Source organism: Ictalurus furcatus, chromosome 3, assembly GCF_023375685.1.
Source record: "Ictalurus furcatus strain D&B chromosome 3, Billie_1.0, whole genome shotgun sequence".
Lineage (NCBI taxonomy): Eukaryota > Metazoa > Chordata > Actinopteri > Siluriformes > Ictaluridae > Ictalurus > Ictalurus furcatus.
This window is the reverse complement of record NC_071257.1, coordinates 30,789,876-30,814,826: the sequence shown is the minus strand read 5'-3', so window position 1 is coordinate 30,814,826 and position 24,951 is coordinate 30,789,876. Positions and strand designations below refer to the sequence as shown.

General features: G+C 38.7%; 1 protein-coding gene across 1 annotated transcript in view; it reads left to right on the top strand.

Annotated features, from left to right (window-relative positions):
• zgc:154142 (uncharacterized protein LOC555481 homolog) overlaps nucleotides 1-24,951 on the top strand; it is a 51,947-nt gene that overhangs the window by 18,256 nt on the left and 8,740 nt on the right. Inside the window, exons 6-15 of the mRNA XM_053622019.1 lie at nucleotides 3,876-4,008; nucleotides 4,101-4,307; nucleotides 6,946-7,167; nucleotides 11,115-11,255; nucleotides 14,908-15,144; nucleotides 15,864-16,049; nucleotides 18,700-18,809; nucleotides 20,764-20,864; nucleotides 21,900-22,177; nucleotides 24,208-24,371. Of these exons, the coding sequence (XP_053477994.1) occupies nucleotides 3,876-4,008; nucleotides 4,101-4,307; nucleotides 6,946-7,167; nucleotides 11,115-11,255; nucleotides 14,908-15,144; nucleotides 15,864-16,049; nucleotides 18,700-18,809; nucleotides 20,764-20,864; nucleotides 21,900-22,177; nucleotides 24,208-24,371 (1,779 nt within the window). The remainder of the gene's footprint in view (nucleotides 1-3,875; nucleotides 4,009-4,100; nucleotides 4,308-6,945; nucleotides 7,168-11,114; nucleotides 11,256-14,907; nucleotides 15,145-15,863; nucleotides 16,050-18,699; nucleotides 18,810-20,763; nucleotides 20,865-21,899; nucleotides 22,178-24,207; nucleotides 24,372-24,951) is intronic.

The following is a 24,951-nucleotide window of genomic DNA, read 5'->3' as shown; positions in this document are numbered from 1 at the left end:
CCAACAAACAAACAGTAAGACATCTTCAAACACAACCTCCTCCACGTGAGCTTTACTGCTGTGCTTGAACAGCTAAAATGTTGCATTCGCACAATTTGTGTCTGATATTTTAGATAATGTTCAGAGCTCCTGTAGTAACTCTTCAAATTTGCTACAGTTAAATTTACTGTAGTTCTTTTTCAAAAATACTTTAGTTCCTCAGAAGGTTCTGGATCCTCTGTGGAACCGTGCCTTTATCCTTGTACTGGTCACTGTAATATTGTGAATATTGGCAGTGAAGTGTGAAAGTGATTAGCTATTTCAGTCACATTTCCTCAAGCAATAAATAAATAAATAAATAAACAAACCCCATCCCTTTGAGGCGATTGTGACATGAGCTTGTTTGATTATGGAGTTTGGATCCTCGGGAGCTTCTCTGCTGCTCGGTGGCTCCATCTGGCCGGGCGTAGAGCCCACGTCGGCTAATCTGCAGTCAGTCTGTCAAGCTGCAGTACAACAGACGGATGCGCGGCAACATAAGGGCGCATACAAAGCAGGATAATCTGAATCACTATTGCAGTCACTGGGTTTATAATTGGATGGTAATTCTTGTGTGTGTGAGGTAGTGAAGAGTGAGAGAGAGAGAAAAAGAGAGACTGTGTGTGTGTGTGTGTGTGTGTGTGTGTGTGTGTGTGTGTGTGTGTGTGTGTGTGTGTGTGTGTGTGTGTGTGTGTGTGTGTGTGTGTAAGGCAGATTGGTTTAGCGATTAAGGTAATGGGCCAGCAATCATTGAGCGGCATGTTCAATTCCCAGGTGAAATCTGTTGTATGCAGACAGATCGCTGTTGTCATGGCCCTGAGCAGGACATGGCGTCACTTTCACTAGCCGCAAACACCGAGCATCTGCTCCGTGTACAACCTGTAATGAAGCGAAGTCGTCAATGAAAACGAATCTGGTGTTATTTATATACATCACCGCGTCAACGATGAAGTAAATACAGTACAGTTTGGAAATGTCCTGCATACAGCAGGAACGTTTAGAGCTAAACCAATCCTCTACCTTGTTTTATATCTAATTAAACATTTAGTTTAGAAACAGGCTCAACAATTTTCTTGCATTCTGATTAGACAAATAGCATACTAAGACTTAGAAATATTGCTAACATTGCTAGATTCCAGTTCACGCGGTGTTCGTGCGATCTTTCTAATACATTATCGTTTCTATAGTAACCACTTACACAGAGCATTGTCTGGTGGATGCGCTGCATAAACAAATTTACACCACCAGAGGGGCTAGTAGTGGCTTGGCGGTTAAGGCTCTGGGTCACTGATCAGAAAGTCGGGGGTTCAAGCCCCAGCACTACCAATCTGCCACTGTTGGGCCCTTGAGCAAGGCCCTTAACCCTCTCTGCTCCAGGGGCGCTGTATCATGTCTGACCCTGCGCTCTGATCCCAGCTTCCTGAGATGCTGGGGTAAGCGAAGAAAAGAATTTCACTGTGCATATATGTATACTGTATGAGATCAATAAAGACTCATTAACATTATATGTTTGATAAGTTATAGGGTTGATAAGTTGTAGTAAAGATTTCTTTGAGAAGATGTTAAGTTAACATTTATGGAAGGAGTCTCCAGTGTTAGTGCTTTGTAACAGTCAGAGGTAAAGCTGTAACTATAAATTTTGCAGCACAGGAAGTGGTTTTGTGTTTTATCGTTAAGCTAAATCTGACCTTTTTTGTCTTATTTCTTTCATATGTTTTATAACCTAAATGGTAACAGGAATGAACTTGTTTTCCAGACGTTCCACAACATTAAAGGTAGGTGCAGATGGATAAAATGTATGACGTGTCATTCTTTAATAAGTCAGTAATTTACTGTGGATTAAAAGCAAGCTGCATCACAGCCCTTAGACAATCCTCTACCTTGTTCATACATCCATCCATCCATCTTCCATACCACTTATCCTACACAGGGTCGTGTGGGAGCCTGGAGCCTATCCCAGGGCACAAGGCGGGAGACACTCTGGACAGGGTACCAAGCCATTGCAGAGCAAAATTGCACACACATTCACACACTACAGACAATTTGAAAATGCTGATCAGCTGACAACGCATGTAGTTGTACTGAGAGAGGAAACCGGAGTACCCCGAGGAAACCCTAGAAGCACGGGAAGAACATGCAAACTCCACAAACACAGGGAGGTGGGATTCGAATCTGCAGATATGCGGGGCAAATGTATTAACCACTGACCCACCGTGTCCCCCCCCCCCCACCTTGTTCAATTAGTAATCAAACATTTAGCATTTTTCCATTTTCTAGCATAGTGGTAACATGCTAACACATAGCTAGTTTAGAATATTGCTCAAATTACTATATAAATGGAATTTCGAATACCTAGCATAACAAAATGTTTTCCACACGTACTGCGCACAGGATATCTTGGTTAACACTGTTGTGAAAATATTCTGCATCTAGGACTGGGACTGGAGGATTTCTAACTTATTCCAGTTCCAGTTCATGATCAGGGCCATCCATCATTGCTGTCAAAGTAAATTCCATCAACTTTGATTAGCATGACAGATTCAAATGAACTGGCACTAATGAACGCCTTCACATGCCACAGGAGAGAACAAATGAGTTATATTTGAGCACTGAGCATGGTACAGTCACAGCCTCAGATGCTTCACCCACCGCCATGGTAGCAACTGATACTGTATGTATTGTACATTCAGAATCGATGGCTGCATCTGATTGGCTCTCCACACGTTTGTCTATTTTCACTTAAAACCGAATGAACGTTTTGGAGCAAGGCACAGTCACTGGATTGAAAACAAAAAAGTTCATGGCGTTTCGTTGTTATTTTATTGGTTTTGATTGTTCCTGTTTACCGCCGTTTTAACCTCATGAAGAGTTTAATGATGAACAATTGAATTGAATCAGGTGTGTTAGAGAAGGAAAACAGTGAGATCTGCAGTACAGGAGGACCAAATGAGCAAAAACTGGAGCAAGTTACTACGTCCTGTGGGTTACATTTACTGTACACAACGTGATTCCTCAGCAGAACTGATAGCACGGCCAATAGTTTTCTACTATGCTACAGAATGCTACGGAGCGTACATAACATTTTAAAGATTTAAAGCTTTGATCCTTAAGTGAGTAAATGATGTCATCTCCAGTTAATGACTAGATTTCTGGACAGGCAGTTTCACTCATTTATTTCACTCACTCATTTCACGCAGTTATTCATTGGTCGTTTTTGCTTTGTCTCTGATGCTTGCTTTAAGTTTATAGATATGACAGATTTAAACGCAATGCCTGTCTATTAGTATGTAAGGAATAGAACACGTTCTTCATGCTGTTAAAGGAAAGTAATCCACAACTGGCTTTTGTAATATTTTATCACCCCAAAGTGGATTATTTCCTATAGCAGCACGTCCCAAACTGTTTTATTCCTCTAATACCAGGTCAATTTGCCAACAATACGCTTGTCAAGGCAATTACCATGAGAAATTGGTAAGTGTAAAATCTCCTCTGTCCTGAAGACTTTCCGCTGGTGGAAAACGTCTGTTGCAAAGTGACACTGACACCGGAGACTCTTTCCCTAACGTTAAATAAACGTCGCCTTACAAAAACGTCAACATATCACTGATAATCACCATTCTGACCAATCAGATTCGAGAACTTTGTCTTGTAATGGACATTAGAACATTTAACATACTTGAATTCATTTACATTCCCAAATCCTCCTTATGCAGTAGTTATACATTGACAGTAAGATTAAACAGCCCACCATATCTTAGAATATAAAAAAGCTTGATTGCTTACAGCGATGTTCTTTTAGATCAGTTAAGTGTTGAAATAAATGAAGAATTGTATTCTCCTGTGTTTTAATTCCACAGTGGAGGATAACAGTCCCTCATGGAGAAAAGGTTCTACTCACGTTTACGGCCTTTGACCTGGTCCCGGACTCCTGCGCTGACTTTGTAGACGTCTTCGAAGGTCGTTCAGATGGTGTCAGTGCTCCCAAACTTGGTGAGTCACCGTAGAGAGCAACAAATGATCCTTGTCATCATATACTTTATTGGTGCAATCATTAAACAACAGCAAATTATCAACGATTTCAGGTCACTTCTGTGGAAACAAGGTGCCTGAACCGGTGTTGTCCAGTAACAATGAAATGGTGGTGCGATTTAAAAGCGATTCAAGCCACAATGCTAAGGGCTTCAGTGCAGTTTACACTGTGGCCAGTGCTCCAGCCATTACAACCACAACCACCACCAAACCAATCACAACCACCAGCACTAGGCCATCCACCATCCCTGAACCAACAGGTGAGTGCTGAACCCATTTTCTGAACTGATTTCTTGGTAACAGTAACAGTACATGAATAACGATGCACACATACCTGAATTAATACTTACTTAAATATGAACCAATGATGAGTTAAGGCATGTACTAATCACGAACCAATGACAAGCGAACCTTAACTACGATGTGAGTCTTGTAAAGCGTTACCGATGTATTTCCTGATCGCATAATGTAAAGGAGGTTCTCTGACACCATCTCCAGTCTTTCCCCCTTGCAGTACGACGCATATGCTGATATATTTATATCATAATAATTCACTTTGCAATACCATCACAGTAAAGTCACATATATTAAAGAGGGAGTTTTCTTTGAGTTCTCTTTATGACGTTGCATGAGAAGCTGTACGGAACATTGGAGGAAGCATGTGTTAGCCATCACTGTCCATCACTGTCCCAGACTGGTCATGCCATACAGGGGAAAATAGCTAAGGGGTGGGTTGCTAATCATCTCGCAAGCCAGATTTTTAGCATTTGTTAATAAATGTGGCCCAGAACGGAACACTTTCACAGAAATGGAGGATCACCAATCACAGACATGCAAAATGTTCAAAAATGTGTCTTCCTGATGGAAAATGATGTACAGGAGCGTATATATACGTGTAAAGAGCGAAGCTATGGATAGCATTCACTCAGCAAGTGGCCCTTAGCAAGAGAGTCTGGGGCTGAGATGCTGTCGGAAATGGCTAACTTGAGAGAAAATGATGTAAAAATCCAAAGTAAATGTATAAATAGTTAAAATAAAAAAAGGTTAGCTGCATGTAAGTTGAGTGCAAAAGTTTGCACCCCCTTGAGTTTATCTACAAACCAGAATTTAATGATAGTTTAATGTTCTGAAAGCACATTACAACATACAGCCTTAATGTTAGATTCAGGACTCAGGCTCTAATTTAATTTATTTTAATGTGCCTCATTATCGCATCTAATGACTTAAAACAGTAAACACATTCATTTTGCTAAGTCTTATTTAACATATGACGTCAAATTAAGAGTCAACAGAATCAGGAAATCCAGGTATCCAGTTGTTTATCGCCACCCGGTGAGATATTTCACAGTGCTGGAGAAGATTATAAAAGGATAATAATGCAAATAGGGATGCTATTTTTAACAACAACACAACATTAATACAAAGACACAGGCCAATGCTGGAAGAAAAACAGCGTACAGAGATATTCATAAAAAGAAGAATAATAATAAAGCAGGATTCCGTAAAGGTTAAAAGAGGTAAAAAAAAAAAAAAAGTTAAACGTGTAAGTGCACATTTATAACACAGTCAGCAGAGCTGTTAAATTCCCCCCATTATTTTTAGGAGAAAATTAGGAGGAGGATTTACAATTCATTCTGACAGACACCGTAGTCATTGGAGAGATTAAAAGACTGGTGTAAATGATTACAGTAGTCTTACTTTACACGAAAAATGTAGGCTTTTTTTGCAATCTGACAAGGCATGCATTTCGTGTAGTATTTTGGAGATCATGTGAAGATGATAGTAAGCTGTTTTGTATGGAAAAAATGGAAATTATGGAACAATGTCGCTTGCAAAAATACTGGGTGACCTATATGTAGTTATATATGTAAAGTGATGGAATTTATTGACCCCTTAACCCCCAACTTTCATAGCTCACTCTCATAACCGGGTGTAAATTAAGCAAAATATTATGGTTGATATTTTCTCTCTTGTTTCTTGTTTCTGACTGTTTACCGAAAAGGCAAACATTAAAAATGCACGAACACTGGGTACAATAGTGTACGATACTGCAGCTAGCAAGCTGATTTGGCTAACAACACTCACATGTATATCCTATGTTCTGACATAAACACACACACTGATATCATACTGTTTGCTACTGTATGTCAGATGTCTCTCAACAAGAAGTCTGGAAATATCCAAAACAATCGACCTGACACAAAACAACCCAAATTACCCCAAGGCGCAGATCTCCATGTCCTCATAGCTAGTTATGTCCAGGCTCATAGCTACACAATTTAGTTATTCAAACAACTTTCCTCCCATGATTAATTGACTTAAAGTGTCTTTTTTGGTGGGGGATCGTTAACCTGGATAGCACAAAACTGCCTACTCAGCAGCTGAGTAAATAATCCTCTCCATGTTTTCTCCAGCTAATGAAGCCTTAAACCCAAAGACCCTGACAAACATTAGCAAAGTAATGGAACATAATGGAGTGCATTTCTTTTCTGAACTCAGAGTAGTTTGACTTTCTGATGGAAGTACTCTAGCGACGGAGGCCAAATTGACTTTCGTGCAATCTCTCTCTTACAAAAATTGCTGCAGGGCAGCTCATGAAATTAACTTCTGTTTGCCTTTACTTTTTCCTTAATACTAAGACTAATATGAGTTAGGGATTGCTGAGCAAAGACCTGAATACTGAATTGATATTTAAAGCTCTATGACATTTAGTGATCTTTCTTATATTGAGAATACAAAGACAATCATTTTACTGCAAATATTTGTCAGTTAGTGATTGTGTGCTGTTTACTTAATGCACTCTTGACGCGCAAGACATGACATTTATCCACATAACATAATAACACACCATTAAAAAAAATAATCATTTTTTCATTTGTTTTCTTATTGTTTCTACAGATTCGGGGTGCGGTTCTCAGGGGAGTCTGTTCGGTCGGAAAGGCGAGATCCACTCTCTGGCTTTTCCCAATGCATATCCTGCAAATCTGCACTGTTCCTGGAGCATCAACGTGCCTGAAGGCTTTCTGGTCAAACTGCACATCACTGATTTAGCCATCGTGGGTGAAGCAGGACAGTGCAGTCAGGACAAACTCACCGTCACTGACAGCCAGCAGTCACTGGGTAAGACCAGGTGTATCATTAGTGTGCACATTACACTAGCTGGTCTAATCTTCATGTTCATTCACATTCATTTCGAGTATTCTTTCAGTGAAATAATTAGTCAGGGTGATTCAGTTGCTGTTCAGTGGAGAGCAACTCAAAGTTTGCACATATGTAAATACAGGTGTTCGCTATTATTTTCCAAAATGTTTAATTCAAAATAAAATTATGTAGATTTAGGGTCATTTGAAAAAAAAAAAAAAAAAAAAAAAAAAAAAAAAAAAAAAACGTATATGGGGATGTAGAATTAGGGAGGTATTTAGGAAAAAGTATGGTTGAGACAGTCTGGATAAATTAAATTTTTGGGCGAGCTATGCCTTTATGATGATAAAATTCAATCAGAGTGACTAAAAATAAAAGTTTGGGTTTTTTTTTAGCTAGAACATCTCTTCAGTCAGGCGGTTTAGCACGTTTGCCTCGCACCTCCAGTGCTGGGGCTTCAAATCCTGCCTCTGCCCTATGTTCCTCCTGTGCTCTGGGGGTTTCCTCAGCACACTCAGGTTTCCTCCCCCAGTCCAAAGACATGCATTGTAGGCTGATTAGTGTTTTGGCTGGCACCCTGTCCAGGGTATCCCCTGGGATAGGCTCCAGGTTTCCCACGACCCTGTGTAGGATAAGCAGTCTGGAAAATGGATGGATCGCTTCAGTCATGCTAAAATGCATTACAGTGCTGTCCTAGAATTCTCAATTCTGATTGGTCAGAAAGTGTCGATTAATTTCCTATAACTTTGACAGTAGTGCCAGATGCAAGGCAAATCTTCTAAGGTACTCAAGTTTAAATCCAGTGTGCTGGCTTTAAAAATCCATGTATTATTAGTCTGCTGTTATTTAATAAATCAAATCGTAGAATCATTGATATAGTGAAGTTTTCTGGGAGGAGGTGTTTATTACACATTTATGGAAGGAGTCTCCGGTGTCAGCATTTTTGTACCAGACACATGGATAATCTTCAGGACTGAAGAGTTAGCATTTTCTAGTTTTTTGTTAACATGACATGCAACGTTTTTGTTTTGATGGGGGTTTTTTTTGTTTGTTTTATTTACTTCAAGAGAGAGTTCAAGAAAAATAAAAAGAGATAGTCCTCACTGCATAACTAAACATCCAGGGGGCGGAGCTGGACCTGATCCAAAACGTCCTATCCAAGCCTAAGCTCTAATCCTAACCTACACAGTGATGTACAGCACAAATTACTGTACTCCATACAAATTACTCTACTCCATTGGATTTTTGGTTTGACCCCACACAGACAGTAGGCGCTAGATCAGGTCCGACTCCACCCCACGGACTTTTATTAGTTCCTCACCGAGGGGTTCACTTCAGGATTGTGCTGTTATAGGAAAATAATCAACTTCATGGTGACTCAATTTTGTGTCTGGCCACATCACTCAACCCTGTTGTTCCCCAGCACGTTCCTTATTAAACAGTACTGATCACAGAGATAGTGATGACGTCCTATGGGTTTGGTGGCACGCACGGTTCAGCTTTTTTTTTTTTTTATCCTTGCTTTGTATCTGTACAGATTTGTGTTAAAATCACACTCCTTTTCATACAACATGCATTAATGAGTAACAAATTGCACTGAAGCTCCAAACACGACTCAGCTTGTGGCCAATTACAGAACAGCGACTAAACCAGGAGCAGTCATAAATATAAGTAGACTGTACGTTCCTATGCTGGTAAAAATGCTATCCCTGCTTCATGGATGGAAAAAGTATTTTGAGTTTCTGATGTGTGAGACTCTAGTGCATTGCTGTTCCTTTTTTCCTGCTTTGTCCAGGAGCTGTAAAGTCATCTGACTGTAAAGTCCCTGGAGACAGACAGAGGCAATGAGCTAGCTAGGTGTAAATTATTGCCCCTTATTGCTGAGCTACAGAAGGACAGAGAGCCTGTACGTGTTTTATCCACATACCTTTCTCAAGGACTTCTTCGCTAGATTCCGTCAGCTAAAATACACAGCAGGAAGAAACAGGAAGAGGCGGGGGTGGTGGTGGTGGCGGTGATGGGGGGGAGTATGACAGTATGACAGTATGACACAGAGTATGACAGTGAACAGAAATGCACTTCTTTTATAATTGGCATCAAACACATTTTGCGATGCAGAGCACAAGTTTCAGTTTCGACAGTTTACGTGAATAGAGTTTGAAAACGACTTCCACGGCGTGGCAAGAAAATCACATATTGTACAAGCTTGTTTCGGCTCTACGGCTCACTGGCGGTGGCAGTTTGTCCTTGGAAGTGTGCGTGTGTGTGTGTATGTGTGTGTATAGGTTGCATCATGCTGTACTAAGCAAGCATCACAGGGACACACTCCTAAACAGAATACACTGTCATGCACGTAATTTGGCATGTGCTGTTATACAATTTACAATCACGATTATTAAACAAGTCTTTTATCATGGTTTACAATATCATCAGAAGAGCTTATTGAAGTATTGCTACTGCTTTATTGTCCTGAATTACGACTGAGTAGCACTTTGTTTTACAGTGCAGCTATTAAATTGTCTTTATAAGGTACATACATACATTACATATTGGATTGTAAAGTGCATAGTAACATGCAATAATTACTCAGCATTTTAATAGGTACAGCAATCGTGTAATACTTACTTCAGACTGAATACAGTAATGTGCTAGTTAATAATAATAATAATAATAATAATAATAATAATAATAATAATAATAATACATAGCATAATATTAGGAGGAACTATAACTCTACTATTTTAACTAAATTAATATGAACTATAATGACATGTTTGATTAAAATAAAATAAAAAATACAATTAAAGAATAATGGATTATGGGAAACAGCATGTTTTAGGCATCTACTTAAACACTTAACCCCACCCTGTCCTTGATTATTTTCCTTTACCAGCATATAGTGTAGTGATTTATTCCTCTTATCCCATCTCTTACCAAAGACTACACATTTTATATATTAAGAAGTGACACATCATACATCTTAATGCTGTGAAACAAGTTTCTCTTATCACTTCCATTATAGCGACCATAAATCGTTGTTCCCTCACCAGGTATTCTTTTTTCTCTCTCTTGCAATTTATAAGATTCATTGACAAAAATGCAGCTTGTCGTGTAACCGAGAAACTGCAAAGGACAAACTTCTACGTCCTGAAGGTTACAAAGTACTGAAACCCCAAACGCCTTCCATAAATGTTCAGTAATGTCAGCATTCATCATACATAAGTTATGTTATCTCATTTTTAAAAATGAATAAACGATAAGAATGAATATTTTATGGTTATAAATTTAAGTTCAAAGCTATAGGTCGCACGATTGTGAGTGCAATAGTTCTACAAACGAGAAATTAATATCAAGCAAGTGAGATTTCAGAGACAAAATGGCCAAATGTTCTATTTATTGTTGCTCCGCTAGTGGAAATACATCCCGAAGAAGCCACATTCCCTTTATAGCATGTCATCTAGCTGGTTGCTTAGCTCACTTTGATTTGTACATTCCCATTAAGGCTGAAATTTTGCGTCACTTCTTCCTTTTCATCTTCATGTGATGAGCTTATATATTTTAAGCCAAAAGATATTGTTTCTGAAATGTATTGTTTGTTATGTCTGCTGATGATGTCACAAAAACCAGGAACTAGGAAGTGGAATTTTACATTTACATTCAAGGCATTTGGCAGACACACTTATCCAGAGCAACTGGCAATTATCTCTACTTTTCTTTTTTTTTTCTTTTCTTTCTTTTTTTTTAATATAACTGAGAAGTTAAGGGTTAAGGGCCTTGCTCAGGTGCCCAGCAGTGGCAGCTTGGTGGTTCTGGGATTCCAAAAAAAAATGTGTAAATTGAATTTTCACTTAAATTCATGTCTTTAAAGTGCTGATGAGTGCCTGCAGGTTCTGTCTAACTGATCTGTCTCTTTCGCTCTGTCTCAGGCATACACTGCGGCTTCATCCTTCCTCCTGTGCTCGTCAGTGTCAGTAACGAGATTGCTGTGAATTTCCAGTCTGACAGCCGGCTAGCTGACCGTGGTTTCTCTGCCAGGTGGGAGGCTGTGTACGCAGAGGACATAGCTGGTAAAATACCTGCTTCACACCTACATCAACACACATCCACACAACACACACACATCCATCCACCTAATGCTGAGTCCCGCTGGGGCATCTGTTCATGGTCATACCATCAGCTGTGCATTTGGGTATGTGTGAGTGTGTGTGTATCTGTGCATTGGTGGTGCCTGTGTGTCTAGGTCTGTATCCATGAACTGTGTATTGCCAGAGCCATATCTCCTTACAGTTCTCGCCTGGTTTCCCTGGGTTGAGCCTGACCAGTACCTGGATGCAAGACCTCCTGGGGAAAACTAAGGTTGCTGCTGGAAGTGGTATTAGTGAGGCCAGCAGGTTGTGCTCACCCTGTGATCTGTGTGTATCCTAATGCCCCAGTATAGTGACCGGGACACTATACTGTAAAAACAGCACTGTCTTTCAGATGAGACGTTAAAAAACCGAGGTCCTGACTCTCTGTGGTCATTAAAAATCCCAGGATACTTCTCGTAAAAGAGTATGGGTATAGCCCCATTGGCCGTTCTCTATCATGGCCCCCTAATAATCCCCATCTCTGAATTGGCTACATTACTCTCTCCTCTCCACTAACACCTGGTGTGTGGTGGGCGTTCTGGTGCACTATAGCTGCCATCGCATCATCCAGGTGGATGCTACACACTAGTGGGGGTTGAGGATAACCCCCCCCCCCCCCCCCCCAATGTAAAGTGCTTTGAGTACCTAGAAAGGCACTATATATTTCTAAGGAACTATTATTGTGTGTGTGTGTGTGTGTGTGTGTGTGTGTGTGTGCGCACACACACCGATGCTGGGGTACATATCAGAAGGCTGTGAACGGTTATTTACACCTATCGGCTGTGAGCAGGAAGCACTAGATTACTATCATTTGGCAGTACATTCATTGTGGCCTTAAGTGCATTCCTGTAGCAGCTTCCCTGCTGAACGTTCTCACAGACAGAGCCGGAGAATGGAGATTACCTAGCCTCAGTAAACAGATTGATTGAACATGCCTGCGTGGAGATTTCACTTTATAGTCTTTACTGCGGTTCTCACCTGGCACCGTGCCTTACAGCTTCTGTGTCAAGGCTAATAAATACAGACTACCCGCGCCGCCTAAACAGCAGCTCAGGAAGCTATATTTCACACTGAATATAAATATAGCTGGATTTAGCTGGACGTGTTTTTCTGCTCCAGCCTCAAAAGACCCTTTAAACTCCCCTCTGTCCAGCAGGGGGGGGGGGGGGGGGGGGGTTGGGGGGGGGGGTGGTCCATATTTTGAGAGATCTAACACTGCACCAACATAGACTAGTGCTGCTGTTTTCACAGCGTGTTTTGATACTCTACAAAAATTCTCTCTGTAGTTTCCTTTTCAGTGGAAGAGAACAAAACTGTGTTTTATAGCACTTTATTTTTACAATACAGAGCAGATTTAAACGCCTCATGTTTGAATAGTAACACTTGAGCCTTATTTAATAAGATTACCATAAGCACATCAAATAATAATAATAATAATAATAATAATAATAATAATAATAATAATAATAACTTTTATTTATGTAGCCCCTTTCTCATACCCAAGGTCAAATTTGGGAAAAGGCACCAACTAACTAACTCTCAATCAGAAATGGACAGTTGTCATATATGATCATATATGAGTTATTGTTACTAGGCTATTGTTTTCTACTACTACTACTACTACTACTACTACTACTAGTACTACTATTAAAAAAGAAAGAATCACAGAAAGAAGAAAAAAGAAAGAAAAACAGAAAGAACGAATCACAGAAAGAATCGCAGAAAGAATCACAGAAAGGAATAAAGAAAGAAACCCCAAAAGAAAGAAAGAAGCAAATAATCACCAAAAGAAAGAAAGAAAAAAGAAAAACAGAGAGAAAGAATCACAGAAAAAATTGCAGAAAGAAAGAAAGAAAGAAAAAAAGAAAGAAAGAAAGAATCACAGACATAAAGAAAGAAAGATAAAAGAAAAAATCAGGGAAAGAATAAACAGAAAGAAAGAAAGAAAGAAAGAAGGAAAGAATCGCAGTAAGAATCACAGAAAGAAAGAAAGAAAGAAAGAAAGAAAGAAAGAAAGAAAGAAAGAATCACAGACAGAAAGAAAGAAAGATAAAAGAAAAAATCAGGGAAAGAATAAACAGAAAAAATTTGAATTCCAAAAGCCTTTTATTTACAAGAAAGAAAGAAAGAATCACAGAATAAATCACAGAAAGAAAGAAAAAAGAAAAATAGAAAGAAAGAATCGCAGAAAGAATCACAGAAAGAAAGAAAGATAAAAAACAGGGAAAGAATAAACAGAAGAAAGAAAAACAAGACAAACACCCAGGTAAATGAAACAAAACAACACAAACACACAGGTGAATGAGACAAAACAAGACAAACACACAGGTAAATGAGACAAAACAAGACAAACACACAGGTGAATGAGACAAAACAAGACAAACACACAGGTGAATGAAACAAAACAAGACAAACACACAGGTAAATGAAACAAAACAAGACAAACACACAGGTGAATGAAACAAAACAACACAAACACACAGGTGAATGAAACAAAACAACACAAACACACAGGTGAATGAAACAAAACAACACAAACACACAGGTGAATGAAACAAAACAACACAAACACACAGGTGAATGAAACAAAACAACACAAACACACAGGTGAATGAAACAAAACAACACAAACACACAGGTGAATGAAACAAAACAACACAAACACACAGGTGAATGAAACAAAACAAGACAGATACACAGGTAAATGAAACAAAACGTCTTGTCTTGTTTACCTGTGTGTACGGCTTGTTTTGTCTCATTTATCTGTGTGTATGTCTCCTTTTGTCTTTGTATATATCACATTTTGTCTTGTCTTCCTGTGTATACATCTCTTTTTGTCTTGTTTACTTACGTATATGTCCTGTTTTGTCGCATTTACCTGTGCGTATATCTCATTTTGCTTGTTTGTGGTTTGTAAAGTCTTTTAAATTCCATAAGGCAATTGTAATTCAGGTCTCTGCAGCTCCTAGCTGTTCTTCATCGCTATATTTTCATGTTTCTAGTTCCTAGAGCTGTACTTTCTGCTCTTTCCTTGAACTTAGCTTGACTGTTCATGATTTTTATGACCGTGTTCATCTGTCATCTCACATCCTTGCTCTATATATCCACCTTGAATATTTGATATGTCTAAATAAAGAGATGATTACTTCCTCCCACCTCTGTCTCCTGTTCGGGATAGAAATATCAGCTGTCGTGGCAGCGGGTGCTGGTCTCATGCTATGATTATAGCCACTATTTTTTGTAGTTCTGTTCAGAAGGAATGTATGTACTGTATATTGGAGCTCTCTGTCCAACTACTCTATATGTGCTCAGTTTCACTGATATTACACTTTAATTTCACTCTTCATTCTACAGATAACTATAAGAAATAATGTAAGGATTAAGACTTTCTTCATTCCATTCTCTTAACATTTTAAAGATCAATTTTCACTCGTGAGGTTTGTCTCCGTGCAGTCATCTTCTTTTTTCTTACCCTGATATTGGTAACAGTGTAGGCTTGTTCCAGTGCTGTTGATGTGTTATCTGGGTTTCATTACACACTTCACACTTCACTCTCACACCACGTCAAATCTTTTGTGTTCCCCCCACTCAGAAATCCAAGGCTGTGGTGGTTTCTCTAGTGAGGACTCTGGAGTCATCAAGTCTGATAACTGGCCCATGAACTACACCCCCAACAGAGAGTGTATGTGGAGGGTGCAGGCGCCTGAGGGCAAAACCATCACACTGACATTCACCCACTTTGACTTGGAGGCAGCGAGCATCTTGTTTAGCTCCTGCCTTGACAACGTGGTCATTTATGATGGAGCACATGGCACCGCTAAGAAATATGGTAAGCATTGATTTCACTTCCTACTGTAGTAGTAGTAGTAGTAGTAGTAGTAGTAGTAGTAATAATAATAATAATAATAATAATAATAATAGAATTAATTAATTTGGATGATCTGCAGGTTTCATTTGCCGACTGGCTTTTACTTTCTGAGACAATTTTTTTTATAGTTTTTATGTTTTATATGATTTTTACAGTTACAGTGGGGGGTGACATTTTTCTAGAAAAATTCCACAAAGATTAATTTGACTTTGAATATTGCTTTGTTAGGAGTATAAGGAAGAGGTTATTTTTAATCACAATTTTGAAAAAAATGAAATTGCATGGTATGTTTGACCAATAAATGTAGCTGGTATTTTTGTGAAATTGACATTTTTTGAAAATAAGCTTACATTTAAAAGCCTTAAGACTTCGAAACTAGACGAAACAACAGGTAAATAAGACAAAATAATACACAGGCAAAGGTAAAAGAGACAAAACAAGACATATACACGGGAAAATATCCTATGAAGGGCCACTTTTTACTAAGACTGAATTATTATAAACATTAGAGCAAGTATAAAAGGAACAGAAGGAACAAAAGAAGCGTGATAATTATTATATTTATAATTACTTATTTCTACATTGCGTAACTAAGGCGAAAACCTTTACAGTACGTATCTCTGTTTAAAATCCTCATCCGATAAATTTTCTCATTGATGTGCATGTTCATGCCATTACAGGTCCTTACTGTGGGGACAAACTCCCCCCAGTGATCAAGACGACAGGAAACGTGCTGGTGATGCGTTTCCATACTGACTTCTTCCAGGAGGAGAAAGGATTCAGAGCGTACTGGAGCACCGATCCCACACTTCCTGCTCCCACTGAAGCGCCTGTACCACCAAACCCATGGGACGACATCCCTATCGGTATGTCTGATACTGTTTCATTCACACTGATGCCTTTTATGCAGGAAATCTGACTGGTCAGAAGGTGTTGATTCATTTTCTACACTATATTTTTGACAGTAGCGCTAGCTGTAGTTCAAATCACAGGCTTTTATTAATGTGTTCGTTTTAATATGAAATCTTTTCTATAGTAACCACTTGTTTGGTGGTCTTTCTAAATAATCGTAATACTAATAATAAACGATGTGCTTTTATTTAACAAAGAGAAACGTAATTGTTGATAATAGCACAAAAGCATAGTTTTCTGTGAGGAGATGTTTATTCAACATGTACGGAAGGAGTCTCCAGTTTTAATTTGAAGGTATTTGTATAAAAAGTGCGATTTACTCAGGAATGACACTTTTGTACATATACATAGTGTTAAGAGGCCATGTGTAACATGAGAATGAGCTTATGAGTTGTTTCTTGCTGAGTTACAGGTTGTTGCATCATTTATCCGTGAACAAAAAGGTAAAGATAAAGAAAAGATGAGGCGTGTGTTTGGAGCATTATTATGTTAAAAAAAAAGGCCATGTTTCCTATACATCCTGCATTATAGATGTAAATAACTTTGATTTCAAAATTTTAAAAACAAAACAGTTTGCATTATTTAAACCCTTGAAGATTTATGTTTAAACTATTCCTTTGTGTGAGTTTTAATTAAAAAAAAAAAAGTACTTATGTAAACAGCATTGTACTCATTAACATTTTATAAGTTCATTCACATGAGTGTACCAACTCAAGCTCATCTAAGGTCAAGACTCCCCTCAGCAAAACAACATCCAGTCTGGAAAAGGGCGGGTCCTCTGCACAATGCTGAGTTTAGCCCTGCAGGGATTCAGCAGCTGTTTTGCATGGTCTCAGGTGGCCTTGTTGACTTAATGAGAGTGTGTGTGTGTGTGTGTGTGTGTGTGTGTGTGTGCATGTGTGTGTGCGTGTTTATTATTTCTTCCTCATGTTCCCATAGTTAGTGGTAGGATAGTTAGGGGTCGTTAGTGATTAGCACATTTACCTCACACCTCCGGGGTTGTGGGTTCGATTCCCTATGCGCCGTGTGCGTGGAGTTTTCATGTCCTCTCCATGTTTCTGCTTTTCTCTGGGTAGCCCAGTTTCCTCCCCCAGTCTGAAGACATGCGTTGTTGCCTGTTGGGCATTTCCAAATTGTCTGTAATGTGTGAATGTGTGTGTGTGTTGGGGTGAAGGTTAGGGTTTGTCATAAGTGCATTCATAGAGTGTGTGTATGTGTGTGTGTGTGTGTGTGTGTGTGCATGTAGCCATGTTTTTAACCCTTAATAGGTCAAAATGTGATAAGGATATATGTCAGTTTTGGCCTTTTGTCTGGTCACCATGAGGAAAATGGCATCTTTGGCAAATACTTGAAAAATAATTTCAGAAAAAAATAGAACAATTTGCTTTGTTTTGTGCGTTTCAGCTCCAGAAACAGCTGCAGGACATTCTAAATGCAGGCTGCAATCCACACACAGTGCTGTAAAATACAATCCAGATAGTCTTTAGTGCTGTTAGTGCAGCGAAAAAGACTTAGTGATTTATCTGTGTTTCTATAATGATTTTTCTTTTTTCTTTTTTCCCCCCATTTAGCAGTAGGCTATTTAGTATGCGAATGGACCTGAAGTTCAGTTTCAGGTTAAATCACTTAGAAAGAATGAAAGCTACCTTGAGAAAAGCTCTTTGTAAGAAAAAAGGATCCCAGATTCCCACCTCATTCTGTTTTAAGTGATTAAATAAACGTACAACATAAATGATCTGAGTTTGGCCAAAACCTTAGCAAATTGATCATCACTGTTTTAGATGTGTGATTATGTCACTCTTATGGAACAATATATATATATTTTTTATCATAATAAGTGCCTTACCATTTATCACAATCTATAGCACAGCGATGTTGAATTCTGGAATCTGATTGGTCCGAACATGTTGACTGATTATAATTTTCTATGCATTTATTCTAAACGAATGTGTTGTTGTTGCTATAGTAACAGCTATTTCACAGGGAATTTTGCACACAATCTAAAGCTAATAATAAAAGGGTTGGGGGGGGGGGGTGGGGGGGGTGTTGAACATTTAGGGAAGGAGTCCCCAGTGTCAGCGCTTAAGTTTTCCACCATGGGAAATCTTCAGGATGGAGGACTATGTGCTCTCTGTTTTTTCAGTAACAAGATAAGCTGCATTAAAAAAAAAAAAAATCTTATCAATATCAACTAGTGAGGAATCAAATGTTTTATAGTTGCTCTAAAATAAGTGACAACAGGAACTAGCTTGCCTCGAGGATGTAATACCCACCACATTAAATAGTTAAAAAGTGTGATGTCATTCATTACCATATCAGAAATATTGATATAATAATATTATGATATATTGATATAATAAACTGTTGCCAAACTATAGGAGAGAATAAAACAGCAGCCTCACATTACAATACAACTATTTTACGATGCTTTACTAATGTGACATAATGTGAATAATAATATTATATCCACAATAACAATACTGTGCCTTTTATAACACAGTTCTCTCATGTAATCAATTATGATTATATGACAGTCTACTGAGGAAAAAGCAACCCTGAAATCTAATATTTACCCCATGCGTTCTCCTCACCGCTCTCCTACAGACTGGCCGGAGACGTGCGGAAGGCCGAAGGTCCCCCCCGTGGTGAACGCTCGCATAGTGAATGGCGAACAGGCCAAACCTCACTCCTGGCCCTGGCAAGTGTCCATGCAGGTACAGCCAAAAGTCTTCACACACAACCCTGCCCACATACACCTCACACTTCCTCTGCACATGTCTCAGAGACACTGTGATACCAAACACAAATACGCTGGAGTGACTAGTGTAGTGGAGTGATTATTTAGCAGATTTAAGATACAACATAACATCAATGATGTGAGAAAACCTTGTAAGGGAGCAGATTTCCATTAAAGCAGAATGTTACTTACTGTTATTTCCTGGAAACTTTCCATCCAGATCGCTTAGATCTGGGGATCTTGGACTGCTTTCTGTCCCCAGGTCCAGATCAAAGCATATTCCGGACCTAGGCTCTGGAACAACCGGTATCCATTAGAGCAGTGTCAGCTCTTTCAGTTTTTAAATCCATCCTTAAAACTCATTTATTTTCACTGGCTTTTAACTTGCCATGAACCCCTTGTGTGTGTTTTATTTCTATTACTTTCTGTTTTGTTGTTGTTGTTGTTTTTGTTTTTGTTTTGTTATGCTTGTGGCCTGCATTATGTTAATGTTTCCTTATTGGTTATGCTTGTTTTTGTACAGCACTTTGGTCAACTCGCGGTTGTTTGTAAATGTCCTTTATATATAAATGTGATCGATTGACTATACGGTTATTTGTAATTAAACAAAAATAGAAAATACAGATGATTTTTCTTAACTTCCAAGTAAATTACTACCACTACTAACAACAACAACAACAACACAATTTTTTTCATTAGTTTTCATTTTTAAGTCCAGAATATAGTGTTTGTTTAAACAGAAATTGTTTTATAGATAAATTACATCTGAGAATAACTAACAAGAAGGAACAAAATGACTGATGTTTGTCAAGTTATTATTTTGTTTAAAGAGATTTAGACAAAAGTACTGCCCTTCAGAAGTTTCCCAGAGGACAAAAGAATAACAATTTACATCGATCATCCTGTTCAAAAGTTTACACACCCCCAACTCTTAATCTATCGTGTTGCCTTCTTGAGCATCAGTGAACGTTTGCACCTTTTGTAATAGTCCTGTACGAGTCCCTCAGTTATCCTCAGTGTGAAAAGATGGATCTGAACATCATATACTGACTGTTGGAAAGGGGTCAAAGATGCAGAAGGTGCTGGAAAAGCAAAGAATCTGGAGGATTCTTCTGGAGGATTTTTCTGAAGAGCAGTGGGCAGTTTAACTGCTCAGGACAAACAAGGGACTCATGAACAACTCTCACAAAACATAAACACAGTCGATGATCATCCAGGTAACGACACACGGTATTAATAATCGAGCGTACGTAAACTTTTGAACTGGTTCATTTGTGTAAATTCAGTTAGTATTGTGACTTGTGGATTATATGTAAACATCTGTTATGTGAAATAGTTTATTCAGGGCAGAACTAAATAAACAACAACATGCCATTTTTATGATCCCTCTTATTTTTATTATTTCTTAAATTACTAATATTTTGTCGGTCGATTTTATGATCGTAATTGTACATAAGATATACTGGGTAACTATGAATTATGCACACACTGATATATCAGTGAGACAGCATTGAACAAAAGAGCACCTGAGGCAGCATGTCTGTTAAAAAAAAAAAAAAAAAATCTAAAATGATATTTTAAGATCCGTCTTATCACCCCGGTTAAAATGAATAATTAGCCATGAGTCATCATCACATCAAATAACTAATTCTCAAGAGCATGTGTAGTAGTTAAGTCGCCCCACCGGAGTAAGATATTCATTATTATTACATTCTCCATTCTCCATCAGGCTTCAGTCTCTAACTTATCTCACTCCAGTGCTGTGAGAAAATATCAATAATTTATTCACCATAAATAATCATGCATGTGAACCATTCACTTCTAATAGCATCCCGTAGCTGCTGTTAGTTTAAAAAGGCAGCTGTGCTAATACAACCTTTTATATATTATATATTATATCTGAATGATGCGATGTGTTTGTTTGTTTAAAGGTTTGGCCCGAATCCTTTCCCACGCCTGCGTTTTTCCACACATGTGGTGGCACTCTCATCCATAAGAATTGGGTTTTGACTGCCGCACACTGCTTCATCAGGTATCGCTAATAAATAAAATTTTGCCCGTTAGCCACCTGGTAGCCATTTTCAGTGTAGAGCGTTGAACCTTACAGCCTCCAGTTCACCTTAGACCAATTCAAACAGAAGTGTTTATGTGATGCTAAAAGCAGTAATAGCATGTGCAAGCAAGATAGCTAATGGTGCAAAAAACTGAAAAGTTGACAGTGTACAAAAGTTGCTTGCTTGTCCGTGTGTTAGCCTAGCTCACTGTGAACAGAGTGGAGCGGTAGTATCGCTAGTATGGCTGTTAATCACACATTTTCATAACTACATTTACCAGTAGTGATGTGGTAGTACTTTAAATGATGTAGCTAGCAGTTAGCTAAAGTATTTTGGTCTGATTGGTCAAAAAGTGTTGATTCATATTCTATAACAGCAGATCTAACAGTAGTGCTGGCTGTATTTCAATTCAGAAACTTTTAGTGTTATACTAATATACCAATGTTTCTATAGTAACAGCTAATACACAGGAAGTATGGCGCTATGGAATCTATGGAAGTCTAATGATAAGCAAACATATTTTTCAATATATTGTTATTTTACAAAGAGGAATATATGGAATATATGGCTGATATGGAGATGTTTTCTGTGTGGAGATTTAACATTTATGGAAGCACGTTAGCCTCACACCTCCAGGGTCAGGGGTTCGATTCCCGCCGCTGCCCTGTGTGTGTGGAGTTTGCATGTTCTCCGTGTGCTGCGGGGGTTTCCTCTGGGTACTCCGGTTTCCTCCCCGAGTCCAAAGACATGCGTGGTTGGCATCTCCAAATTGTCCATAGTATATGAATGGGTGTGTGAATATGTTTGTGTGTGTGTGTCCTGCGATGGATTGGCACCCTGTCCAGGGTGTACCCCGCCTTGTGCCCCAGGCTCCCTGGGATAGGCTCCATAGATCCCCGTGACCCAGTAGGATAAGCAGTATAGAAAATGGATAGATGGATGGAAGACAGTGCAACTATATGTGTGTACATGCATGCAAGAGTGTGTATATGACAATGCATATCTCTCTCCAGGTACGCAGATGAGATGCAGAGATGGCAGATGTGCTTGGGCAAACACAACCTGACCCAGTCAGAGCCAGGCGAGCAGTGCTACAGCGTTCTAGGCATTTATCGCCACGAGAGCTTCAAGTATCCCACAGTGCCCAGTGTGGAGTTTGACATCGCCCTGGTGCGCCTGGACGGAGAGGTCACCCCTAGCGAACACATCGACTTCGCCTGCATGCCCTCAGTCAAGGAGATGCTTCCAGGAGGAAAGAAATGCTACGCTACAGGCTGGGGAGATGAAACAGGTTTATGCTGGGTTTATGCTAATGCTAACACAGTGTGACTGCAAATGAAGGACTGGACTCAGCACAAATCTGAATTGAATTGATATTTATTCATATGTCATCATATGATCATAGAGCAGAGTATTTCCTTTCTTTAGCTGGCCCGTGTATATGATTTCTGAAAGGACTGCAGTGCCATCCGCTGGTTATCAAGTGTTAATGCATTTGAGCTGATAAATCTTTACATAGCTGATTGCATCATTTTCAGAGTGAGGTAAAGTCACACAGCTGACATACCGTTCCTTCTGTGGGCTGTAGAATAGATGTCTGTCTATGGACATAATATATAGTCACAAAAAATGCAGGGACTTGTTACTGTCTTGGTTGTTTCTGTGATTAATGCTCTCTTTACCTGGTCACTGATTTTTAGTTTAACATTTAGAGAAGGCCTTCCAGGAACAAATCCATTCACCTAATTATTTGACTTCTGATGTGATTTATTATTTGACACCAAAACTAATCATAGCAATGGGCGTGAATACCTTTGCAATCACAGCTTTTACAAAGTTTATTTGAAATTGACAAGTTGAAATTTCAAATGGATTTTTTTCACCGCACTTCTATATCATGGATTAGTTTGTGTAGATTCATGACATAATCCTGATCAAGTCAATTTCAGTTCCAGATACTGCATACTACAAAATGTGGAAATGTTCAAGGGGGGTGAATACTTATGCAAGACACTGTATAATTAAATTCATAAGTTTTGTGGCACTCAAGACTTGTTAGAAATAGCTTTATTTTAGTGACTACAATAGCAGCCACTTAGCAACAACCTAACAACATCTTAGCAACCACCCGCAATACCATAGCAACCACTTAGCAACACCTTAGCACAACGTTAGACGGTTTCTCGGGTATTCCAGCTGATTGCTAGGGTGTTGCTAAGTGGTCGCCATTGTATTCCAGGTAGCTGCCTGGTGGATGTTAAGTAAATTGTAGTTCAAGGACATAACACTAAAAAATGTGGAAAAGTTTAGAGGGGGTGAATACTTCTGCAAGGTGTTGTATAATTAAATGTAAAAATGTTGTTGCAGGACATGTTATGTACAAGCTTACCAAGAAATAGATCTAAGTGAATCAAAAGATGTTTATTATTAAATGTTTAGGAAATTTTAAAAAAAAAATTGTTAGAAATGGCACTCTAACAACAACCTCAATTACCACAGCAAGCGCCAAGCAATACCCTAGCAACTACCTAGCAACACCATAGTAACCACCTGGAATATCAGAGCAAACACTTAGCAAAATCCTGGCAAGACATTGTTGTTATGACATTCCAGCAGATTGCTAGGATGTTGCTCAGTGGTTACTATGGTATTCCAGGTGATTGCTAGATGGTTGCTAGGTGGTTGTTATGGTGTTCCAACTGGTTGCTGGTTATAAGTGAGTCAAATGTTTATTATTAAAAATGTTAGAAATGGCTTTATTTTAGCAACACTCTAGCAACAACCACCAAGCAAACCCATAGCAACCACCTAGCAACACCATCCTAACCACCTGGAATACCAGAGCAACCACTCAGCAACACCCTGGCAAAATGTTGTTGCTATGGTATTCCAGGTGGTTGATAGGTGGTTGCTAAGTGGTTGTTATGTTATTGAAATTGGTTGTTAGTGTGAAGTGATTCAAAAATTCTTATTATTAAATGTTTAGTCAAATAAGAAATGTTAAGAACTGCTTTATTTTAGCAACACTCTAGCATCAACCTCAACTACCACAGCAACCACCAAGCAACACCCTGTCAACCACCTAGCAGCACCATAGCAACCACCTGGAATTCTAAAGCAACCACTTAGCAACACCTTGGCAAAAAGTTAGGCAGTTATATTATTCCAACCGGTTGCTAGCTATAAGTGATTCAAATGATGTTTATTATTAAATGTTTAGGAAATTGAGGTATGGTTATTATTAAATGTGTATAAACTGTATAACATTCCATTTATATTTTACAGTTCATACTGTCTAAAACACATTTGTTTTGCCCTCAGGCAACTCGATGGCTCCTAAAGTGGCAGAGTCTCTGAACCAGGTCGCTCTTCCTGTGGTTCCTTTTGATACGTGCAAACGCATGGACTACTGGTGGTTCCAGGTCAAACCGTCGATGATCTGCTGTGGATACACTCTCCCCGACGAGCTGAAGTCTGTGTGTCAGGTGTGTATCCACACTGGAGTCTGCAGGAGATGCAGCAGCAAATGGCAATCCAACATTTTACCTTTTCATTCCCTTTAATACACTAAGTTAGAAAACATTACTTATATAAAAATTCAATATAACGTTTATTAGCGCTACTTCTAAAACACAAAATACTGGATGGCAATTACATTAGGAAAAATCTCAGACTAGTGTTCCACCAGCATTAACTGTTAATAACTAGTCACTTTTACAGTAAATCCTAAAGTCCGTGAGTGCTTTATTACAAGCAGATGCACAAATTTTAACCCTGTAGGTAAAAAGTGCAATATACTGTATGTTGTATGCTACATGTACTTTAGAGTAATCAAGATTAAGGCATTTTCCAATTTGATCTAGATTATTTCCAATAATAGAACACAAGTTACAAACATTTCTCAGTTCACTTACACATTCTCTCTTACAAAAAAAAACAACAACCTAAATACAAGGTATTCATTGTTAAAAGCTATTTACTTCTTTAACTAAATGTACATGTTTGAAGGTAATGACCCTTCAGTACAATGGTACTGATTCTTACAAATGCACTGTATGTAGTACA